The 19,680-nt window shown below is 34.3% G+C and overlaps 4 protein-coding genes across 7 annotated transcripts; 2 read left to right on the top strand and 2 right to left on the bottom strand.

The window, feature by feature from the left end:
• Nucleotides 1-290: 290 nt before the first annotated feature.
• On the top strand, nucleotides 291-1,424 carry LOC115964374 (RNA polymerase II C-terminal domain phosphatase-like 4). Its single transcript, XM_031083700.1, has one exon. The coding sequence runs from the start codon at nucleotides 291-293 to the stop codon at nucleotides 1,422-1,424; it is 1,134 nt and encodes a 377-aa protein (XP_030939560.1).
• Nucleotides 1,425-3,910: 2,486 nt separating this feature from the next.
• On the top strand, nucleotides 3,911-5,044 carry LOC115964373 (RNA polymerase II C-terminal domain phosphatase-like 4). The gene has a single exon (XM_031083699.1). It carries the CDS (start codon nucleotides 3,911-3,913, stop codon nucleotides 5,042-5,044), a length of 1,134 nt encoding a protein of 377 aa, XP_030939559.1.
• A 385-nt stretch (nucleotides 5,045-5,429) lies between these two features.
• Nucleotides 5,430-11,474, bottom strand: LOC115963754 (probable myosin-binding protein 5). 4 transcript variants are annotated; one of them, XR_004085907.1, is made up of 5 exons: nucleotides 10,339-11,474; nucleotides 9,029-9,937; nucleotides 8,624-8,855; nucleotides 7,277-7,386; nucleotides 5,430-6,262 (listed from the first exon to the last, which is right to left on the bottom strand). XR_004085907.1 is itself a non-coding variant. In XM_031082895.1 (4 exons), exons 1-3 carry the CDS (start codon nucleotides 11,081-11,083, stop codon nucleotides 8,647-8,649), a joined length of 1,863 nt encoding a protein of 620 aa, XP_030938755.1. In that variant the 5' UTR covers nucleotides 11,084-11,474; the 3' UTR covers nucleotides 5,431-6,262; nucleotides 8,624-8,646. The 4 variants fall into 4 exon arrangements, 2 of the variants coding, with proteins under 2 accessions (XP_030938755.1, XP_030938756.1); XR_004085908.1 differs by lacking the exon at nucleotides 7,277-7,386 and having other exon boundaries at nucleotides 5,431-6,042; nucleotides 6,136-6,262; XM_031082895.1 differs by lacking the exon at nucleotides 7,277-7,386 and having other exon boundaries at nucleotides 5,431-6,262.
• A 1,441-nt stretch (nucleotides 11,475-12,915) lies between these two features.
• LOC115963755 (polynucleotide 5'-hydroxyl-kinase NOL9) lies at nucleotides 12,916-19,680 on the bottom strand. The gene is made up of 9 exons (XM_031082897.1): nucleotides 19,327-19,680; nucleotides 18,004-18,101; nucleotides 17,831-17,864; nucleotides 16,576-16,745; nucleotides 16,215-16,395; nucleotides 15,552-15,732; nucleotides 15,185-15,284; nucleotides 14,151-14,278; nucleotides 12,916-13,334 (listed from the first exon to the last, which is right to left on the bottom strand). The coding sequence occupies exons 1-9, from the start codon at nucleotides 19,512-19,514 to the stop codon at nucleotides 13,281-13,283; spliced, it is 1,134 nt and encodes a 377-aa protein (XP_030938757.1). The 5' UTR covers nucleotides 19,515-19,680; the 3' UTR covers nucleotides 12,916-13,280.

Genomic DNA, 19,680 nt, shown 5'->3' with positions numbered 1-19,680 from the left:
AGCCGTTTGGTTTTTGATCAGCTTGCTTGGCTCGCAAGAATCCACTTTTCACTCGGAGTACTTTGAATTTCCTTAGTATATTTGCTCTCCTCCAACTTTTTATCCTCTAAATCTCAAATCAAACCCATTAATCTTCTTCAAGAATTCCTCTCAAACCCCATCTCTTGGTTTCAAGAAAAAAGCCAAAACTTTCCTCTCAAACAAACAACGTTCTCTTCAAAAAGAACCCAGTTCTTGATTTGCAACCCCAGAATTGATCTCTCTGTCTCTCACACTCTGAGCAATTAAGGATGAAGCGTCGACTACGTTCATCTTCTAAGGCCGATGAGGGTCTTGTCTCGTGTCTCAGTGCCACATTCTGTGGTGAAAACTTCAAAAGATGTAAACTTGGGCATCCCAATCACATAGAGCAACCGTTCTTGGATGATGATGATGTTGTTGATCAAGTTGCTCTGTTGCGTGACTGGAAAACCAATGATTTGTTGCGTAAGAAAAAGCTTATTCTTGTTCTAGATTTGGACCAGACTTTACTCGAGGCGAGAGCAATCAAAAAGTTAACTTCCGAAGAGAATTATTTGCTTGGTCAAGATTGCACATCAAGATCTGGTGGCAAAGGTAGTCTCTTTAAGTTTGAAGTGGAACCCCTATTGTTGGTGAAACTGAGACCCTTTGTTAGGGAGTTTCTGAAAGCGGCTAATGACATGTTTGAGATGTACATATACACTCGGGCTTGCCGAGTCTATGCCTTGAAGGTTGCTCGTTTGCTAGACCCAGATGGGGATTACTTTCTCTCTAGAATAATCACAAGGGATGAAAGGCCTGGTTGTGATAAAAAGTGCCTTGATGAGGTGTTGGGGCACGAAAATGTGGTTCTCATAGTTGATGATAACAGAAACATGTGGCCTAAGCATCAAGCAAATTTGATAAACATTCAGAAATATGAGTATTTTGCTTCAAGTTATTGGAGAGCAAGGGATGACAGATATAAGTCTCTGGCAGAGAAGAAGATTGATGAAAGTGAGACTAATGGGCCGCTTGCGAGAATTCTTGATGTTCTCCAAAGAATTCACGAACTGTTTTTTCATCCAAAGCTTGAAGTTGATCTTGCTCATAGAGATGCAAGGTTAGCACTCAAACTGATTCGACTTAAGGTGCTAGGTGGGTGTGTTTTATTTTTCAGTGAATTGATTTCGGGGCCACCGGAGGAATCACATATCTGGGGCATGGCAGAGGAGTTAGGAGCAATGTGCACTGTGGAACTCGGTCCAGCAGTGACACATGTAGTGACAGTGGACATTGAAACAGAGGAGGCTCAGTGGGCAGAGCAGAAAAAGAAGTTCTTGGTTCACCCAACTTGGATACGAGCAGCTTATCATTCATTTCAAAGGGAACCAGAAGGCAATTTCCCAGTTGATACATTCTGATTTGAATTCTTTAAGGACTTATTCTAGTTGTTGCTATTTTTTGTTAATATAAAAACTATGTTTTTGTTCCTTAATTTTGAATTAAAATACATTCATTAATTTTAGGGAACATTGTTTTTTGTCTGTGATATGACATTCTTGCTATGTAAATAATTGACAGATTTGAAAGGAAACATGTATGAAAGTATGTCCCATTGAGAGGACAATTTTCCTCTTTCTAGCCAATCTTAACATGCCCTGCTTTATCACCAAGACTGCTCTAATTTTGCAATATTGCACACGTTCTCTAATTTTGCAATTTAAATTTGTAAATAAGAATTTAAAATGAATAAAATTTTCATAAATTCTAGTTGATATATAAATTATAATGGTCTATCCAAAAAAACTATAATGGTCTTGGTTCAGTAAATGTCAAAAACTATAAAAAAAATAAAAAATAAAAAAAAAGCAGCCGAAGGTTAAAACTGGCTAACAGAAATAGCAAAAATGAGAAAAGGATTTAGTGAAATTTACGTAATTATTTTAAATTATGTTCTAACCAAAGGCTAATAAGCGCCAAAACAAAGCAGAAGGGAACAAAGTAGAGGAGAGGAATAGCTGTTGAAGAGGCTTGATAGAGGGATACACCAGAGATGAAGCCAAACATATTCCTTTGTTTGTAAGGGATATCCTCTTACAGACTGAAGATCATGCATTGCTTCATTTCAATTGTCAAGCCTCTTCTAGAGCTGGTTCCTTCCTCCACAATGATGTTGCAAGATAAAATTAAGCATTATTTACAATTCCTTAAAGAACACCTATCCATTATAAACCAAAAGATTTAATTTTCCAAGTAGTCATCCACAAAATGCTTTAGAATTTTTATTTTTATTTTTATTTATTTTTAGATCAAAATGCTTTAAATTTTATGAATACATTGCATTAGTAACTCAACTCACATAGACACGAGTTCAAAGGCAATGGACGTCATTTCAACAAAAGTTTGGCTAAATTCAACTAAAATCACTCTGCATCAACCTCTAATTTGTTCCTTTTAATTTTTGATAATATTAAAAAAAAATATTAAAAGTAATGAATTGAATTAAGAGTAATGAAGAAATAGAAAAGTGTTTCTAAATTAAAGTAGATGAATTATTAAAGGCAAAGTACATGTAAAGTAAAAATCATCTAAGATATCATTAGGAAAAAAAAACCGTCCAAGATGAATGTATAAAGTCAATTAATTAATATATAAAATTAAAAAAATTAGAGGAATAGATCAATAAAAAAAAAAAAAAAGTGATGTGGCCTATGATTCGATCCACTTGGGTCCAATTCGGTCCATTTCAAACTAATTCGGTCTATTCGTTTCATTTTGGTGTAAGTCAATCCACTTCGGTCCATTTGGTCTATAGTCCATTTTAATCTATTCAGTTCACTTTAATTTATTTCAATGCACTTACTTAAGAATGAGAGAAAAAAAAGGGTTTGGGATAAGAGTACCTATTTTAAATTCAAATTTATTAAAAATATAGATGATAAAATGTAATATTTTTATTTTTATTATTTAATTCAATGATTTGTGGTATTATCTTTATTTATGTTCTTTTTTCCCTCCTTAGCTAATTTTAGTATTTTAATTTTTGAGTGAATACACAATTTTAGTTTTTCTTATGATATAATTTGAATTTGGAGACCAATTGAGGGTTTTTATTTATTTATTTATAAAGGAATAAGAAATTTGTAAATTTATGATATTAAGTTCAGTATCAATTCTTTGATGAATGGAAAAAGCATCAAACTTTTTATCTAACAAAATTTTAACTTTCCAATTGACAAAATGACTTAAATCCAAGTGACATGTAATATTAGGGGATGTATTTAATTTTTAAAAATATTTAAGAGGCAAAATCAAAATTATCCTAAATACTATGAATTTGTGGCACCTCAACTCAAAACAATAACCAAAGTTGTGGAATTGATTGAGAAAAAAACTCTGTTTCAAAAAAAAAAAAAGATTGAGAAAAAAACTCTCTCTCTCTCTCTCTCTCTCTCTCTCTCTCTATATATATATATATATATATATATACATACACTTACTCACACTAAAGCATAATTTTTTATGTCCCTCAAATTATAACTTACCATGTATTTTTTTTTTTTTTTTGAGAATTACCATGTATTTATTTAACTCTCCTGTGTTTGTATTCTTAGATTTGCAACATATGATAGTGGCAATACAAGTCCTATTACTACTAGGACTCGGTAATTGAAAGCCACACCGACTTTAAAAAAAAAATCAATATATATAATAGCCGTTGCTTTGCTTTGATAAGCTTGGCTCTCAAGAATCCATGACACTTTTCCCACTCTTTACTTTTTCCTATTGTCCTTTCAAAATCTCTCTCTCTCTCTCTCTCTCTCTCTCTCTCTCTCTCACTTCAACAACCCCATTCTTGACTTGCTAGCCGAGCATCGATCTCTCTGAGTGTAAGAGCAAACTAAGGATGAAGCTTCGACTACGTCTACGTGTACCTTCTAAGCCCGAAAACGGTCTTGTCCGCGAACACTTGGGAACTGATTCTGATTCTGATTCACACCAACAAAACATCAAAAGACGCAAACTTGATGAATATCGTAACGATGTTATCAAATTGGAACGTGACTGGAAAACCCATCATTTGCTTCGTAATAAAAAGCTTATTCTGGTTCTTGATTTGGACCTCACATTGATGGAGTCAACAGCAATTGCAAAGTTAAGTTCGGAAGAGAAATATTTGCTTGAGGAGGCTGAAGTTGTTGAACAAGGTGGTGGCAAAGGTACACTCTTTGCGTACCAAGACAAAAAGTTCCCACTGTTGGTGAAACTGAGACCCTTTGTTAAGCAGTTTCTGAAAGCGGCTAATGACATGTTTGAGATGTACATTTACACTAAAGCAAACCGAATCTATGCCCTGAGGGTTGCTCGTTTGCTAGACCCAGATGGGGATTACTTTGCTTCTAGGATAATCACGAGGGATGATGAAAGGCCTGGTTGTGAGAAAAAGAGCCTTGATGAGGTGGTGGGGCATGAAAATATGGTTCTTATAGTTGATGACAACAGAGACATGTGGCCAAAGCATCAAGAAAATCTGATAAACATTCATGCATATCGGTACTTCTCTTCAAAGAGTGCAAAGGATGGCAACTTTAAGTCTTTTGCAGAGAGGAAGATTGATGAAAGTGAGACTAATGGGATGCTCGCCAGAATTCTTGAAGGTCTTCAAAGAGTTCACAGACAGTTTTTTCATCCAGAGCTTGAAGTTAATCTTGCTCATGGAGATGTGAGGTTAATACTTAAAATGATTCGACTTAAGGTGCTAGCTGGGTGTGTTTTATTTTTCAGCACAAGTTGGTTTATGGGGAATCCACCGGAGGAAGTGCCTTTCTGGATTATGGCAAAGGAGTTAGGAGCAATGTGCAGCTTGGAACTTGGTACAGCAGTAACACATATGGTGATAGTGGACATGGAAACAAAGGAGGCTAAGTGGGCAGAGCAGAAAAAGAAGCTCTTGGTTAATCCAGGTTGGATAGAAGCTTCATATCATTCATGTCGAAGGGAACCAGAAGATAATTTCGCAGTTCATGAGGCATTCTTGTGATATGTATTCTTAGAAGCTATTTTTCTGCTATTTTTCCCGTTGAATTAAAATGCATGAAATGTGTCCTTTATTCATTTTAAGTTGAACATTTTTTCTTTGAAATAACATTCTTTCCAAGTACAAGATTGACAAATTTGCAAGGAAACATTTATGAAAGTGTGTCCCATTGTGAGGACACTTTTTCCCTTTGTAGCCAATCTAACATGCCCCTGCTCTAATTTGCAGTTTATAATTGTAATAAGAAGTTCAAAAAATGTATGAAAGTTTCATAAGTTCGAGTTGATTTATAACCCAAGCTGCTATTTGATAGTCTTGGTTTGGAAATGTAAACAATAATGATAAATGATCTATCACAAGAAAAAGAAAGACCATATATTCCCAGATGTTAAAAATGGCTTACAAAAAGAGCAAAAAAATAGAAGGATTTAGTGAAATTTACCAATACATAATTGTTTTAAAAAATGTTCAAACCAGAGACTAATAAGCGGCAAAACAAGGCAAAAGGGAACAAGCAGAGAAGAAGAGCAGCTATTGAAGAGGCTTGATAGTGATACACCAGAAATGAAGCCAGACATACTCCTTCGTTAGTAAGGGATAATCCCTCTTACAGACTGAAAATCATGTATGGCTTCATTTCATTTATCAAGCGTCTTCTAGGGCTGGTTCTAACCTCCTATATTTTTGCAAAAATTATGGATGTACATGCACTATCGATGAGCAAAATGTTCAAAAGCATTAATAGTCCATAACGATGTTGCAAGATAACATTAAGCATTAGTCCCGTTCCTAATGAAAACACTTACCCTAAACCAAAAGATTTGGATCCTTACATGAAGCAACAACTCTGATGGAAGAAACAATTTTAATTTGAGCGATTCAAATTTTATGTAGGTTCAGAAAGCACTCTAGCTCTCATCATTTTGGGATTCACTCATCAGCTATGAAGATCTTTGTCTCTCCTAATTGGATCCTGACATCACCAACAGTCTCCCAGCACCCTTGTAATTGTAGTACATAAATTTTAGTCAACATAATTTACAGCTGATTATAGTTTCATCATTTGATTTCCAGGTAGGTGCATGATATATAACCTTAAAGCACGGCAACCATTTTCTGCCAACCCAATCAAGTTGATTCCCACTAGATCAAAGCTGTAGATTTCATTCAGGTGAAAAATTGCTGGTGACACCAATGACAGTGCAATGTCAATGCTTTCACCTGCACAACATTTAGTCAAAAAAAAATTCTTCCTTTCTTATTTCCCCTTAATAAAGTAAAACTGGACAATATAATGGCAACCAAAACAGGCATTACATAAAACCAAAACAACAAACAAACTAGAACTTGTAACATTTAATCAGAATTAATACTATTCTATTTAATTTCATTACCTGGATTGCAGCACCTAAATGAAAATAAGAGGCACACTTGGAATTACCAAATTGCATGAGATACTTTCAGCTTTCATGGAATGATGCTGTTTAAATTGTATCAACACTTACGCTGATTACTGATTTTTTTTCATTTAATCTGTCTTCTCTTCACTTTTAAATTGTTTAGTTTCTTAAGTGCTTAAATACCACCTTAATTTTTTTTCAAATTTTTTGAAAGATTATAGAAATGTGATACTCTTTGCTCTGTTTAAGATGTTCTTACAAATGCAATAGAATAGATTGAAGTGCTAAGAAAGACATAAAGGAATTATTTGTGCTTAAATAGGTATATAGATGGATATTTAAATAGATACATACTAAAATCACTTCAATTTAAACTTCCAAAGCCTGATCTCCCTTTTCTTAAGATCAGGCCAAACTGAAGCAGTTCTCAGATAAAGATTTGCTGAGGACATGAACCAATAGCCACAACTGAATAGAGAAGACTGCAGTATGATTTAAATAATTGAGTGGTGTTCCTATTTTGTTAAGTAAATTTTGTGTTGTTTCATCCCAGAGTTAAATGCCAAAGACAACGCAATAACACAACATCAAACTACTGATGAAATTCCAGATGATGCAATAAAAGTGACAAATATTATTGGCTGTTTTAGTAGTAAGAAGCGTGGCACAGATTAAATGATATAATGCAATCAAGTATTTATGGTTCTTCAGCAAGTTACAGCTTAACATCGAGGATCTGTACTAATCAATTTAACTGAGACTTCAAGCCCATGAATTCTGACAGAAAATCCGTTTATGTACTATTCCATTTATCTTTTTAGAAAGCACTACTTACCCCAAGAGAATAAAGTAGCAAGACCAAGAGCTTCTTGAGGCCTCAAAGCTAAAATAAAAATACCTTTCCAGCATGCAAGGAAAGTATATACATCCTAAGAAAAAAGGAAACTGCAACCAAAAAGACAATCTTTTAAAAATTTATAAATTGACTCATTTGGTTTAAGAACTGCTAGTTTAGTATGTATGGGGAAAGTGCAAACACATTTTTGAGAGCATACACACCATCGTGGGTGAAACTACAAGGAGCAATATCCTGAATCTTAGTAATACATGCATTTGGTATGGTTAGTAAGTACTTTCTTATATCATCATTTTGTGAGGTTAGTATCCTTCTGTACAACTTTTGACGTTTGTGGCTGATTAACTACATAGCTGACACAAGCTTTACTCTGTTAATCTTCAGATATTAGACGATGAATGAAAATTAGAGATAATGGTAGTGCTTCATATGGTAGAAGGGGATTTCGTTTCTGCAAATCCCATGTTATGCTTTGGTTAACACCATAAACTCATGCTCAGGAAAGAACTTCTATGACCATGGAGCCACTGAAGAGTTTAACCAAATATCTTCAACCTTCAGTAATTCAATCTTGTGAGGACTGACACAAACCAAAAAGGCTAAAAAAATTTCCAATCTCTGTTACAAAAGAAATTCATCCTAGGATCTGGATTTCTCCAGGTACCACTCAGTACCTTGAAGCCATATTCACCACCATGCAATGTGGCGGGCACTTTTTAACATGGTGACATGTCCATTGTGTTATGGTGACTGTGTCTAGAAGTATTGGATGGTATCAGGAGGAGGCCAATCAACTAATCAAATTATTGTGGATACAGTTGTGTAGTCAATAATTTGATGTACTTCAAACAATACTTTACACTGACAAGTGCTTCTAACCATCCATGATGACAGAGTTGGCTAGTTCAATATGCTCACCTAGTAATGAGAAATATATATTGTGTTCACATGTAATGGAAACAAGGCCTTCAATAAATACCCAAATTGATTGAGATTTGTCGCATAAATATGAGGAAAAAGAAAAATACTTTTTAGCCATTAGCAAAACTACGTGTACAATCGGTAGTAGTAATAGGGGCCAGCACCAGGCTTCCTACTACTTTTTAGCCATTAGCAAAACTACTCGAATTTAAGATATGTTAGGATTGATTTTCGATTCCCAAACCCTACTATTAGTCCTATTAATCAACTCTGAATAAAGAGACTGGCCATCCTATCTGCATTCATTATTTTGTTTTACTTCTTAGTAGGATAGCTATAGAATCTTGACCCATCACACATATCATGTCAACTGAGCACAATTAATTAGGATAAAATTGCATTTACCATAAAAAAGATTACGATGACAATCATGCATCATTCTCCTCAGGGGGCATTATCACAATCTGACGAAGCTTCCGCAGATTTTGATAAATCTCTGTCAAAAGTTTTGTTCCTTCACTCTCTTTTCCAAGTTTCTGAGCAGCATTCTCTATGAATCCACCATCTGCTTTAAGGGCCCTCACCCTGTTACTAAGAAGAGATAATTCTCTTGTTAGGATAGATTTCCTTTGCTTTCCTGCAAAATCAGAAAGACTAACTGATCATCTGATGGTGACATTGTAAATGCAAAATATTATTACAGGCATGCCCTTGTTGCATGTACATGGATTTTTGAATGTTACCTATCCAATCATCAATACGCTTATAACATGCTCATATTGTACGTATATCGATTTTTCTGTATGTTACCTGTCTTATCATTTGTATGCTCAATTCCATCACTGCCAGACTGTGACAAATGAATTCTTTCTGATGACAAGTGCTTTATCCTGTCTGGTTTTTTTAACCGTCCCAGAGAATTGGTTCTCTCCGCTTTAAAATCTTTCAATACTGCACTTAGGGTACCCTCTCCATTTGCCTCCTGAGTTGACAAGGCTAGATAATTATTGTGCCTATTTTCTCCATTAATATCCCCTTCATTGACACCAACATTAAAGCTGTCACTTTCAGATTTTGCACCATCAGGTGAGTAAGATGTATCCTCTCGGTAATCCTCAGCAGCCTCAATTTCACATCGCCTGAAATCATCTTCACTTAAACATCCATATTTTTGTCTATATGCCTCAAGTTCAGCCTCTAAAATCTTGATCTCTTCCTCTCTCTTGGTAAGCAACTCATTTGTTAATCCTAGGGCTTCTTCTTCATACTCTGCCTGCTCCTCCATCATTCTCTGATACTGCAAGGCTTCCATCTGAACAGCTGCCTTTTCTGCTTGTAACCGGGTAATCATGGCCATTGCATTGTTAGCTGCAACAGCTGAAGCATTTCTTTCTTCATCCAGTTCCATGTACAAAGCCACCAGTGACTTGCGATCCAAGTGAACCTGTTTCGTCAAATAATGCAAAATGGAATCACTTTCAGCTTCATTTGGCAGTTTCCCCTCAACAGACTCCGAAGCAAATGCTAATTTTGAAAGTGATGATTTTCTTGTAATCTTAGGAGCCCACCTAGGACTATTAATAGGTGAATCTGTTAGCGAGATCCCAAAAAACTTGTTCCCTCTATCAAAGTTAGGAGTCTTTGAGGCATCATCATTCAAATCCACAGTTTCTGTCAATAATGGCACCGTAGCAGCTTTGACATCTTCCCTAACTGGAACTACAAAATCCAGACACTAAATCAATGAGATGGTTACAAAAAAATTTTGGATTTTTTATTTTAGGGGGAAAATAATGAAAACTTCAAAGGCAAAGCAAGAAAGTACAGATGACAGACTAGAGATACAAGACTTTCAAGCAATGCAAGAAGCATTGCAGACAGTAAAGAAAAAAGGAGTATAATCGAGCTAAAGCAAATCAAAAGCAACTGAGAATAATTACAATATCAATAAACAATTCCTAAATGATTGAACTATAACTGGCATATTGTTCTGGGTTATATCTAATTACCTAAAATTTCTCGCAGACTAAAAATTACTCCAAAGTATGAAGAGTTCTGTTTTTAGAAATCAGTTTATGAGTTCATTAAGAAAAATAACAAACATTTAGATCCAAACTCACATAGAATATCGGAATTAGTTGCACTAAGGCCATCCTCATCCTCCGAAGCTGAGTCATTGCCAGACATAAATTTGAGTTCTTTGTATCGGATGTGAGGCAAATCCAAATTGCGAGATTCCTCATTTCTCAATGTCACAAACGATGCTCGAGGTGAAGGAGCAGGAGCTTGTGAATATGCACCAGCACCTTTTCCTTTTGAATACGATGATTTCTCCTTCAATGGCTCACCACAACAAGAGCAACGATTAATGCTATTCTTCTCAACCTCCAAAGTATCATCCTCCTTTACTGCAGGCAAATTGAGATGAATTGGGTTAATATCCTCAACAAAGCCCTCAAGATCCTTATGCAAAATCCCAACTAGAGACTTATATGTATCGCGATCAGATTGCTGCCCAGTTGCAAATGAAAAAAGGCACCCTTCACACATCTTTCTTATATCAGACAGTCTGTTGTGGTCGTGGCAATATGCCAAATATGAAAGCTCCTTCTTGTGACCTTCACATATTGAATCATTGTAGTATGAATCAGGTTTTCTATTCACAAGCAGATGATCAATTCTCGTGCAAAGCAAGCAAGGCATTGGCAATTCAAAGTGCTTGGCGAATTCATTTGCAACAAATACAAGAAATCCATAAATGAATAGCAGAACTATTAACACCCATTCGAGCACAGCACAGACCAGGAAGTGTGGGAATTTTCCCAGCTCTTGTTCGACAAAACGTGTAAATGACCGCTTCGCCATTGGATCCAAACACACAGAAATGAAATAATACTGACAATAATGTTTATCTTATCTTTCTTTCTTTTTTTCTTAATCTATTTTGTTGAAATTGAAATGGGTCTAAAATGAAATGAAATCAAGTGCCTACAGGTTGGTGAGATGAAAGATCATGACCTTGGAGGGATGAACCGAACCGAGATCATGACCTTTTTTTGTTTGTGAGATTTTATGTCTGAGGAAGGAGATTTTGATGTTTCAAAGCAAAGATTTCTAAATTTGGGTGGTGCATTTCATTGGTCTATAAATAGACAAAGTTATCAAGGTTGTTAGGCAGATCATGTAGCTGAAATAACGGTCTATCATGCACTTTCCAACCAACCAAATAACAGTCAATCCACATTATTTCATGGAAACTTTTTGCATGTCCCGTTGGCCACATATCTGGGCACTTGAATCTGGGGCCAGTAGATATTTGGTGGGAAAGGTGGGTTAGATGTGAGAGTTATATAGATTAATGTGTTTCCATAAGTTGACAAGCTTATGTGTTTTAGTTATATCTCAACTAATAAATTTTCTTGTCTTCAAAAAATCTTATCTAAATCTAAAACTAATTTGATATTTTGACCTGAGTTATTTTTAGGTACAATTATCTTTTTATCTGATTTATATTAAATCCTACCTATACTAAAAAGTAAAAACCAATTGATATCTTTGACTTGAGTTATTTTTAGGTATAATTATCTTTTTATATAAAATTTTTATTAGAAATTAAAAGTCCAGGACTGTAATAGACTGTACGCCAAGTCCTTGCATGGAGTCTCATAACTTAACAAGAAAAAAAAAAAAAAAAAAAAAAAAAAAAAAGAAGAAGAGAGGAGAAGCATAAATGATGGTAAGTATGCTCTAGAGATAATTGACATTATATTTTAACAAAAAGGAGCAGAACATCTCATTTCTCAAAGAGGAGATAAGTATATTAAATAAAGTGTTGATAACGTTAGGCAGAAATTCATGACTTTAGAACCATTGTTAATAAAACATTTTTGGCAAATTTTAACATCACTTTCATTGAAAATATAAAAAGCAGTAAAAAAAAAAATAACAATTATTTTTTTCTTTCCCCATAAAAAAAAGTTTCTAGAACTATTTTTTAAACTAATGCTTTAGGACATTCATAAACTTTTCTCTATTAAATATTATAAAGGTGACTTTTGTTAAGTATGCCTTAAGACTGTACTAACAACTTTTATCCCAAGGGCATGATTCTGATACAAATGGAATATTAAAACCTTTACTGACAGAAACAGGGTTGTTCGCTAGACTTTTCTATTCCCAGCTTAGCTTCCAATCTTAACATTGCTCCACCATGTCAACTGTCTAACTCCAAGAAGTAAAATGCAAGAAATCTTCTTCTGGTCCAAACTTGACTCCACAGTCTCCATCACAATCATTTCACAATTTTAATTTAATTTGCCTTACATCCAGAGTCCAGAACAACCCTCCCAAGAGAGAGAGATAACGCCCATGAGGCTTATTAAGTAGCTCAACCGAACAAATAACAAACAAGTAGTTAACTAGCCAGTTCAGCATCCACACCACTGAAACCTGGTTTAAAAAACCATGGAAGGGCAACCTATACATAACAGTCACTCTCATTTCTGGTTTCTTGACAGCTAATTTTTTTTTTTTTTTGGCAAATCATCCAGCCAAAAGACTGAACTATTCTTACATGATTCATACATTCTACTCATCACATGAAAGTTAGAAATTTAAAACACAGCTTTCACAAATCATATTGGCTAAAATTAATAATGGGATACAGAAACACCGGTGAATACAGGTATTCCTAACAATTAAAGATAATCTTGTAATTAATAAAAGATAGCAAGGCTAGCAATGGCTAATGCTCATCGAGCGTCAAACAAGTGTAGGAGTATTTTTTGAGCCAAAGTAATTTTGATAAATAAATTTAATGACCATTACATATAAGAGATTAAAATAATACTTAAGATCAAAATTTTAATCAAACAAAAGAGTAACAAAGTCTTTGATGTCTATTAAAATAATTTAAGACTGGCTTCTGCAGCCACTATGCAACCCATCTCTTGCGTGGTTGGGACATAACTTAGCTGAATAACTGTAAAGGAGATCCTAAAAGAAGATAACCACAAAGGAAATCCGAAAATAATATACTTGGATATCATCAGTAGAATAAGACCTAGCTTGTAGAGAAAACATTTGCAGACATGTAAGGCGAAACGCATCCCTGGACCTGAAAAGAAGTCAATTGTTCAAATAAGAACTACAGCAGTAATCAAAATTTAAGGATCTAATTGTCATGACAAGAATAAAATGAGTAAAAGGATTCCTTGAATGCTTTTAAATAAAATGTGAATGAATAAGATAGTAAGCACAGCAAGTTGGTCATTCCTATATCATGTAATGCTTATGAGCTAATTGAGGCACAGATGGCCCATTTATGGTTTAGAGAATAGTAAGGCACGTTCTGTGTTATGGTTTTAAAGAACAGAGCGCAGATTATTGCAATAAGAAAGGTCAGATAGCTTATGATTTGACAAATGATATGGCAAAAGGGATCACGTATACAATTGAATAGTTGAGATTTAAAGCTTTATCAAGTTGAGCTTGCATACAAACATCCCATGCACCCACATTTCCTTTAGCAATGATGCTGAGAAATTCAGCAAAATACACCTCCCTTTTCATTTTTGCCCCAATGAATTTCCCGTGCAGTAACCAGCATGTGGCAGTCTGTCCTAAACTACTCATCCTCATATGCATACCTCATAACATCCCAGCAACAGATTCATCAACACATGCAACAAGCATATTAGGGTAACTAGTACACTTAAAAATGAACAAGCATCTTTTGATCCTAAAAGACCACTTTGCAGCAGGAAAAATGCAAAAGAAAATTAAAAATTACCCAAATCTTTCACACAAAAAAATGCATGCAGACAGAAATCAAGCAGGATATGGTACAGAAAGTTGAGCACGTAAATGATTAGCAGAAAAAACATGTTTTCTTTTCCAGGACAAGATATGACAGAGGAGGGTGGTATGTTACCTGCAATAAGCCAGTAGGAATTTGGATAAATCCCTGCAGAAAGAGATCGACTTTTTCCAGAGTGCTCTGAGGGACAGGTGTGATTACATATAGCAAACCTTTAAAAGTGTCAATGCCTCTCACTATCCCTGGTACAAAATGGAATTAAGTTCGTGGGATTGTCAGAGTCATCAAATTTAAGGATTACAATGAATATGGAAATGGAAACATAATATGATAATGGATATAAAATGGTTCACGGAAACAATTCCAAGAGGAAAAAAAATTGGAAGTACAAACTGCTATCTTAAATAAATACTGCAACATTGCCATCTTTTGAAAGCAATGAAACATTTATCACTCCCTCAAAACTTGTTAAAGCTCACAAGTAAAAACCTTTTTCAATCAGAATATCGTTTATATTGCAATTAATATTTCCAATGTGACTCTTAAGGATGAAAAGGCATGGAATGCTTTGCAGGAAATTGATGATGGGATATAGTTCTAAAAAAGTGTTATTGTTAGATGATATGCAACCAAGAACAATAAGATGATGACCATGAAGGATAAAAATCTCCTTGAATTTATCTTCCAAAGAGGGGTAGGTATAGCATTTGCAATATCATATATGAAATTGAGAGAGAGAAGTAATCTCATAGGAGGAGCTTCTGGCATGCTAGGATAGTAAATACACCATCTAGTATGCTAAAACATTAAAATTTCCATTAACATTTTTGTGAGTGGAAATTAGAAATATCTCTTATGATTTTATGTAATTAATTTATAATAAGAACATGCAATCATCAGACAAGAAACAATTTATAGAATATACTTTAGTACTACAACTCGACCACAAATCTGCAGACATCTATTACGAAAAATGATTCTAGCTTATTTTATATTATAAAACTTTACCCTCCATCTCCCCAGACAAACTAGCATTACAATGGAAAAAATCATGACTGATTACAAATACTGGCCAGAGCTATGCAGCTGAGAGAAAGTAAATAATGATCGATTTAGCAAGGTGACACAATAAAGTAAAAGTGACCCACCGAGGCCAACACTCAAAGGTAAATTTTCAGAGCCTTCAGAGCTAACTGCCAAGCCAACGAGAGTTGCATTCAAACTGTAGAATACCTCAGAACTTGGGACCTAGCATTAAAAAATTGAAACATTTTTAAGAACTTGAAATAATTTAACAAATAAATGTATACATTCCTGTGACATGGATCAAAAAAAAAAGTTAATAGCAATATTTTACCAAATTCTAATGACATGATCTATTTTTCTCTGAATTCTGCCTTAATATATCCAAGGCTACACTGAATAGGAAGGTAATATTACAATAAAAGTGGTATGCACTGAAAAATAAATTTTAAAAACAACACTGCAGCAATTCCATCAACATCTTGAACTGACCTCACAATGAAGATGCCTGATCTTGACACTTGATACTGGAACTTCATAAGGAGGGTGCGAAGCTAATGCATGCGCAAGTTCTTTGATTGTGGTAATATTCAGGTTACTAGGAAAGCACTGCCTGAAATATGCCATTATACGAAATTCCCGCAAAGAACGTGCATCCTTTTGCACAAGCACCCTGGAAAACAAAGTGAAGATAAAATGTAAAGAAGAAAAGCCACAACTCTAACAAAAATCCATGTCTTGTAGCAATAAATATGCCACTCATCAAGGCAACAGATTGTATAGTATCCTACCGCAATTACTTTTAGGTTTTTATTTTTATTTTTTTTGGGATAAGTAAGAAAGATGTATATTCAAAAAGCTTCATTATGCAAAAAAGGCACAAAGCAAAGCAAAGATTACAAAAAAGAGAAAAGTAAAAGAACAAACTAATGTGATCAGTAGAACACACTTTTCTATTATGGATAGGTTACATTGAAAGACTCCAGAAGAGAAGAACAAGGTCATAATTTCAATGATCCTCATGTATGAAGAATGAAAACCAACATAAGACAAAGTGATATATATTTGATAACGCAAAGGAATCAAGATTTACAATTATGTAGAAAATAAACTGCATTCACAATGTAATAAACCAGGAGACAGCTAAGAACTTACGATCTATTGTAAGAATCCTGACGAGCTGAATTGATCTCAATTAGATTAACCATCTCCTTATCCTCATCTAACCAGAATGCCCCAGCTGGTAGATTCTTACTCTCGGCGGATATGTTTATTTTAACTACATGGGTGGGAGCAATGTATTTCAACATATCCACCAATATGTCATAACCAACACCTGTCACATGAGCAAATTTGGAGAAAATGGTATTGTTACAGAAACAAATCAAATAATATTCATGTAAATACATCAGTACCCAGTAAAGAAGTAATAAAATATTGGAATTTGGAGAAAATTTTATCACATTGCAAATCAGAAGAAAAAAAGAGAGGCAATTAACCATTTAAATAAGGCTACCTTTCACCCAGCCAGGAGTATTTATGACAAGAGGCAATTCAGTCTTAGTAGGGTTTTTACTCTTGTTCGACAAGCAATACTCCGTTTGATAGTAATCACATAGGGAAAATATAGCATTCAAGTACACTGTTGGATCCCTTTTTGAAGACACATCACCGAAGAAGAAGCATCTGAGAGGAAATGAAAATAGTACGTCAACACATGTATTTTCTTCAATGGAATCTAGCATATACATGGAAATGCCTACTTGCAACATAAGGCGGAATTGAAAGAGAGGGGCGGAAGAGAGAAATAGTTGAACAGTTAATCGATAGCATGTGATAGTAAACCCTTGGAGACTAATTACATTTTGGGAAGAAAAAAAAAACTGTATAAGCTCGCATCTAACAAACGGTGCTCATGTAATAGGTCACAAGTAATGTTTGATCTACATTCATAAAGTAGCAAAATCCCATCTTAAATTCGACAGACCAAAAAAGTTTCAAACTTTGTACTGATTGTGGGAATCCAAACAACAATTTATACACTTCTCCATAATATTAGGAACCTCCATTTAGAGTTTCCAATTCCCCTGAAATTAAAGTTATTTACCAAAACCAAACTCTAAGCTTATAGTGCCCACTTTTCTTCTTATTTTTGTTTTTTATTTTTATTTTTTTTATAAGAAGCTTATAGTGCCCACTTTGAAACACTTGATCCTCAAAATTCCCTCATACAGCATTTACCAAATCAGGGAATCAGGGATAAACCATATCAATCTTCACATTATCACACTTTTGTCATAGTTCATCACTTAGCTGGCTTTCACATATTATATCAATAGCAAAGAAAAAAAAAGATATATATATATATATATATATTGATAAGTTACAAAGAAAAATATTTTTATAAGGCAAAAAAGTAATTATAATGCATATAACAGGTATAATGTTATAACTTATGTGAATGTTATCATAACAATGGCAATGGATTAATCAAGGGTTATGGCCAGAAAGGCCTATTGACAGGACCATGAAAAAGCCATCATTACAATGCCCTTCAGAAACTAGACAACAAGCAACCGTTTAACCTACTTCTCATTAAAGACAATACTTTCCAGTCAGTATCATTTAGCCCCATAACTCCTATTCATTGCAGATTGTCAACTCTATACCATAACACATGGTTACATAATTGATCCACTAGCAACAGTGCCAGTTTTTAATATTTAAGAATGAGGTTAATAATGAGGAGGACAAGGTTCAAAAGTTCATACCTCTCTGGAGTCTTCAGACATGGGATTGTCAAATCTAATTCAATGAAACAAAAGAGAAATCTGGATAAATAATTATAAAAATTACAAAGAACAAACAATAATACTCCAGTGAAATTATAGTAACACAATGAATTGACAAGATTGTTAACTAACTTAAAACCATAAATATTTACCTGGAGTTAATTGGTCAACTATTGTGAGGGATAGAAAACCAGGAGGTGTAAACTCAGGTTGACCAACATCTGTATCCAAATAAGCTACTTTCTTATACCTATAAACAGACGTAAATTGAATATTTTAGGGGGGGAAAACTAAAAGTAAGAAAATGAAAATATCAGTCAAAGAAAGGCAGCATGAAGCTCACAAAATTATTTCCCAAACCCTCATCCCTTCACAAACAAATGAAAAAGGAAAACAAAACATCAATATCAAAGATTATAAACCTGGTTCGGTACTTCAACTGGCAGAAATAACAACTGGGATATATTTCAAATTTCAACACAGGCTATGTAGACAATACATCTTCAATTTATCCACACAGGTCTACTAATGAGGATCATATTCTGAATTAAAACAATATAATCAAATGGAAAATATTAAAGGTACTACCAATTTTACTGTGATTGGTGCCACATTAACAAAATAAATAAATTTCTTAATTACCTTTTTATTTTGTGTTTAGAAGTTGACACTTTAGCCTGTAATGCTTATGTAGAAAAAATTTAATACCGCGACATCACTCATAGTCAAATATATGCGAGGAAATCTTGCAATAAAAAAAATCACTGAATTCAATAAAGCAATGCAACAAAGAAACATCAGACTTATCATGTAGTACATGGATGGCTTTTCACAATATCACATACAAATCCAATATAATAAAATAACAAATGAAGATCAAGGTAACTGTTTCTACCAGATATTAAATCTAATTGACAAAAACCCTTTTTGGGGGTAAGAAATTAACAAAAACATATTAAATAAGAATAGTAAAATTTCAGTGCAGCTTTTCATTGATGACATACAAATATTCCCGGGCATAAAAGTTGTGAAATTGAAAGCATAACCATCAAAGAAAAAGGAAAAAAAGAAACAAATTTTCACTAACAAGTACATACTAAATAGACATACAAATATTCCCAGGCATAAAAGTTGTGAAATTGAAAGCACACCCATTAAGGAACAAGAAAAAAGTAAACAATTTTCACCAGCAAATACATGCTAAATAGACATACAAATATTCCCAGGCATAAAAGTTGTGAAATTCAAAGCATACCAATGAAAGAAAAGGGAAAAAAGAAACAATTTTCACTAGCAAATACACACTTAAATAGTCATACAAATATTACCAGGCATAAAAGTTGTGAAATTGAGAGCATACCCATGAAAGAAAAAGGCAAAAAGAAACAAATTTTAGTAGCAAATACATACTTAAAGGTTCACTAACATAGTATCCATACAAATTCAAAGATAAATAAAAGAGAATGAGAATGGACCTTTGGAGAAGGATGTTGAGGAGGTAGCGAGAGAAGGTGGTTTTGCCAGAGTTTTTGGCGCCGCAGACAAGAGCAATGGGAGGCGGCGAAGTGATAGAATCGTAAGCTATGGAGTCTGCGGCATCGGACCATTCCTCTGGTATGTAGATGTTCTCTGATGGGGTTTCGGGTTCTATAAGCGAAGCCATCAACTTCAACTTCAAGAGTTCAAAGTTCAAACTCTTTCACTGTGTTCTCTTTCTGTTTCTGTTTTTTTTTTTTTTTGTTTTTGTTTCTATAAGCTTGGCGACAATATAATATGTGTGAATTGTTGTTGTTGTTGTTGTTTTTATGGTGGTGGAATATGCGTGAATG

Source organism: Quercus lobata, chromosome 10 (genome assembly GCF_001633185.2).
Source record: "Quercus lobata isolate SW786 chromosome 10, ValleyOak3.0 Primary Assembly, whole genome shotgun sequence".
NCBI lineage: Eukaryota > Viridiplantae > Streptophyta > Magnoliopsida > Fagales > Fagaceae > Quercus > Quercus lobata.
The sequence above is the reverse complement of the archived record's forward strand: the minus strand, read 5'-3'. Positions and strand labels throughout refer to the sequence as shown.

Excerpts from the sequence above, each read along its gene's own strand:
- LOC115964374 (XM_031083700.1), top strand. The coding sequence starts at position 291 with ATGAAGCGTCGACTACGTTCATCTTCTAAGGCCGATGAGGGTCTTGTC.
- LOC115964373 (XM_031083699.1), top strand. The coding sequence starts at position 3,911 with ATGAAGCTTCGACTACGTCTACGTGTACCTTCTAAGCCCGAAAACGGT.
- LOC115963754 (XM_031082895.1), bottom strand. The coding sequence starts at position 11,083 with ATGGCGAAGCGGTCATTTACACGTTTTGTCGAACAAGAGCTGGGAAAA. Across the intron at positions 9,938-10,338 it reads AACTAATTCCGATATTCTAT|TTCCAGTTAGGGAAGATGTC; the intron begins GTGAGTTTGGAT and ends TGGATTTTGTAG. Across the intron at positions 8,856-9,028 it reads GCATACAAATGATAAGACAG|GAAAGCAAAGGAAATCTATC; the intron begins GTAACATACAGA and ends CTGATTTTGCAG.
- LOC115963755 (XM_031082897.1), bottom strand. The coding sequence starts at position 19,514 with ATGGCTTCGCTTATAGAACCCGAAACCCCATCAGAGAACATCTACATA. Across the intron at positions 16,396-16,575 it reads TACTCCTGGCTGGGTGAAAG|GTGTTGGTTATGACATATTG; the intron begins GTAGCCTTATTT and ends CTCATGTGACAG. Across the intron at positions 14,279-15,184 it reads ACCTTTGAGTGTTGGCCTCG|GGATAGTGAGAGGCATTGAC; the intron begins GTGGGTCACTTT and ends ATTTTGTACCAG.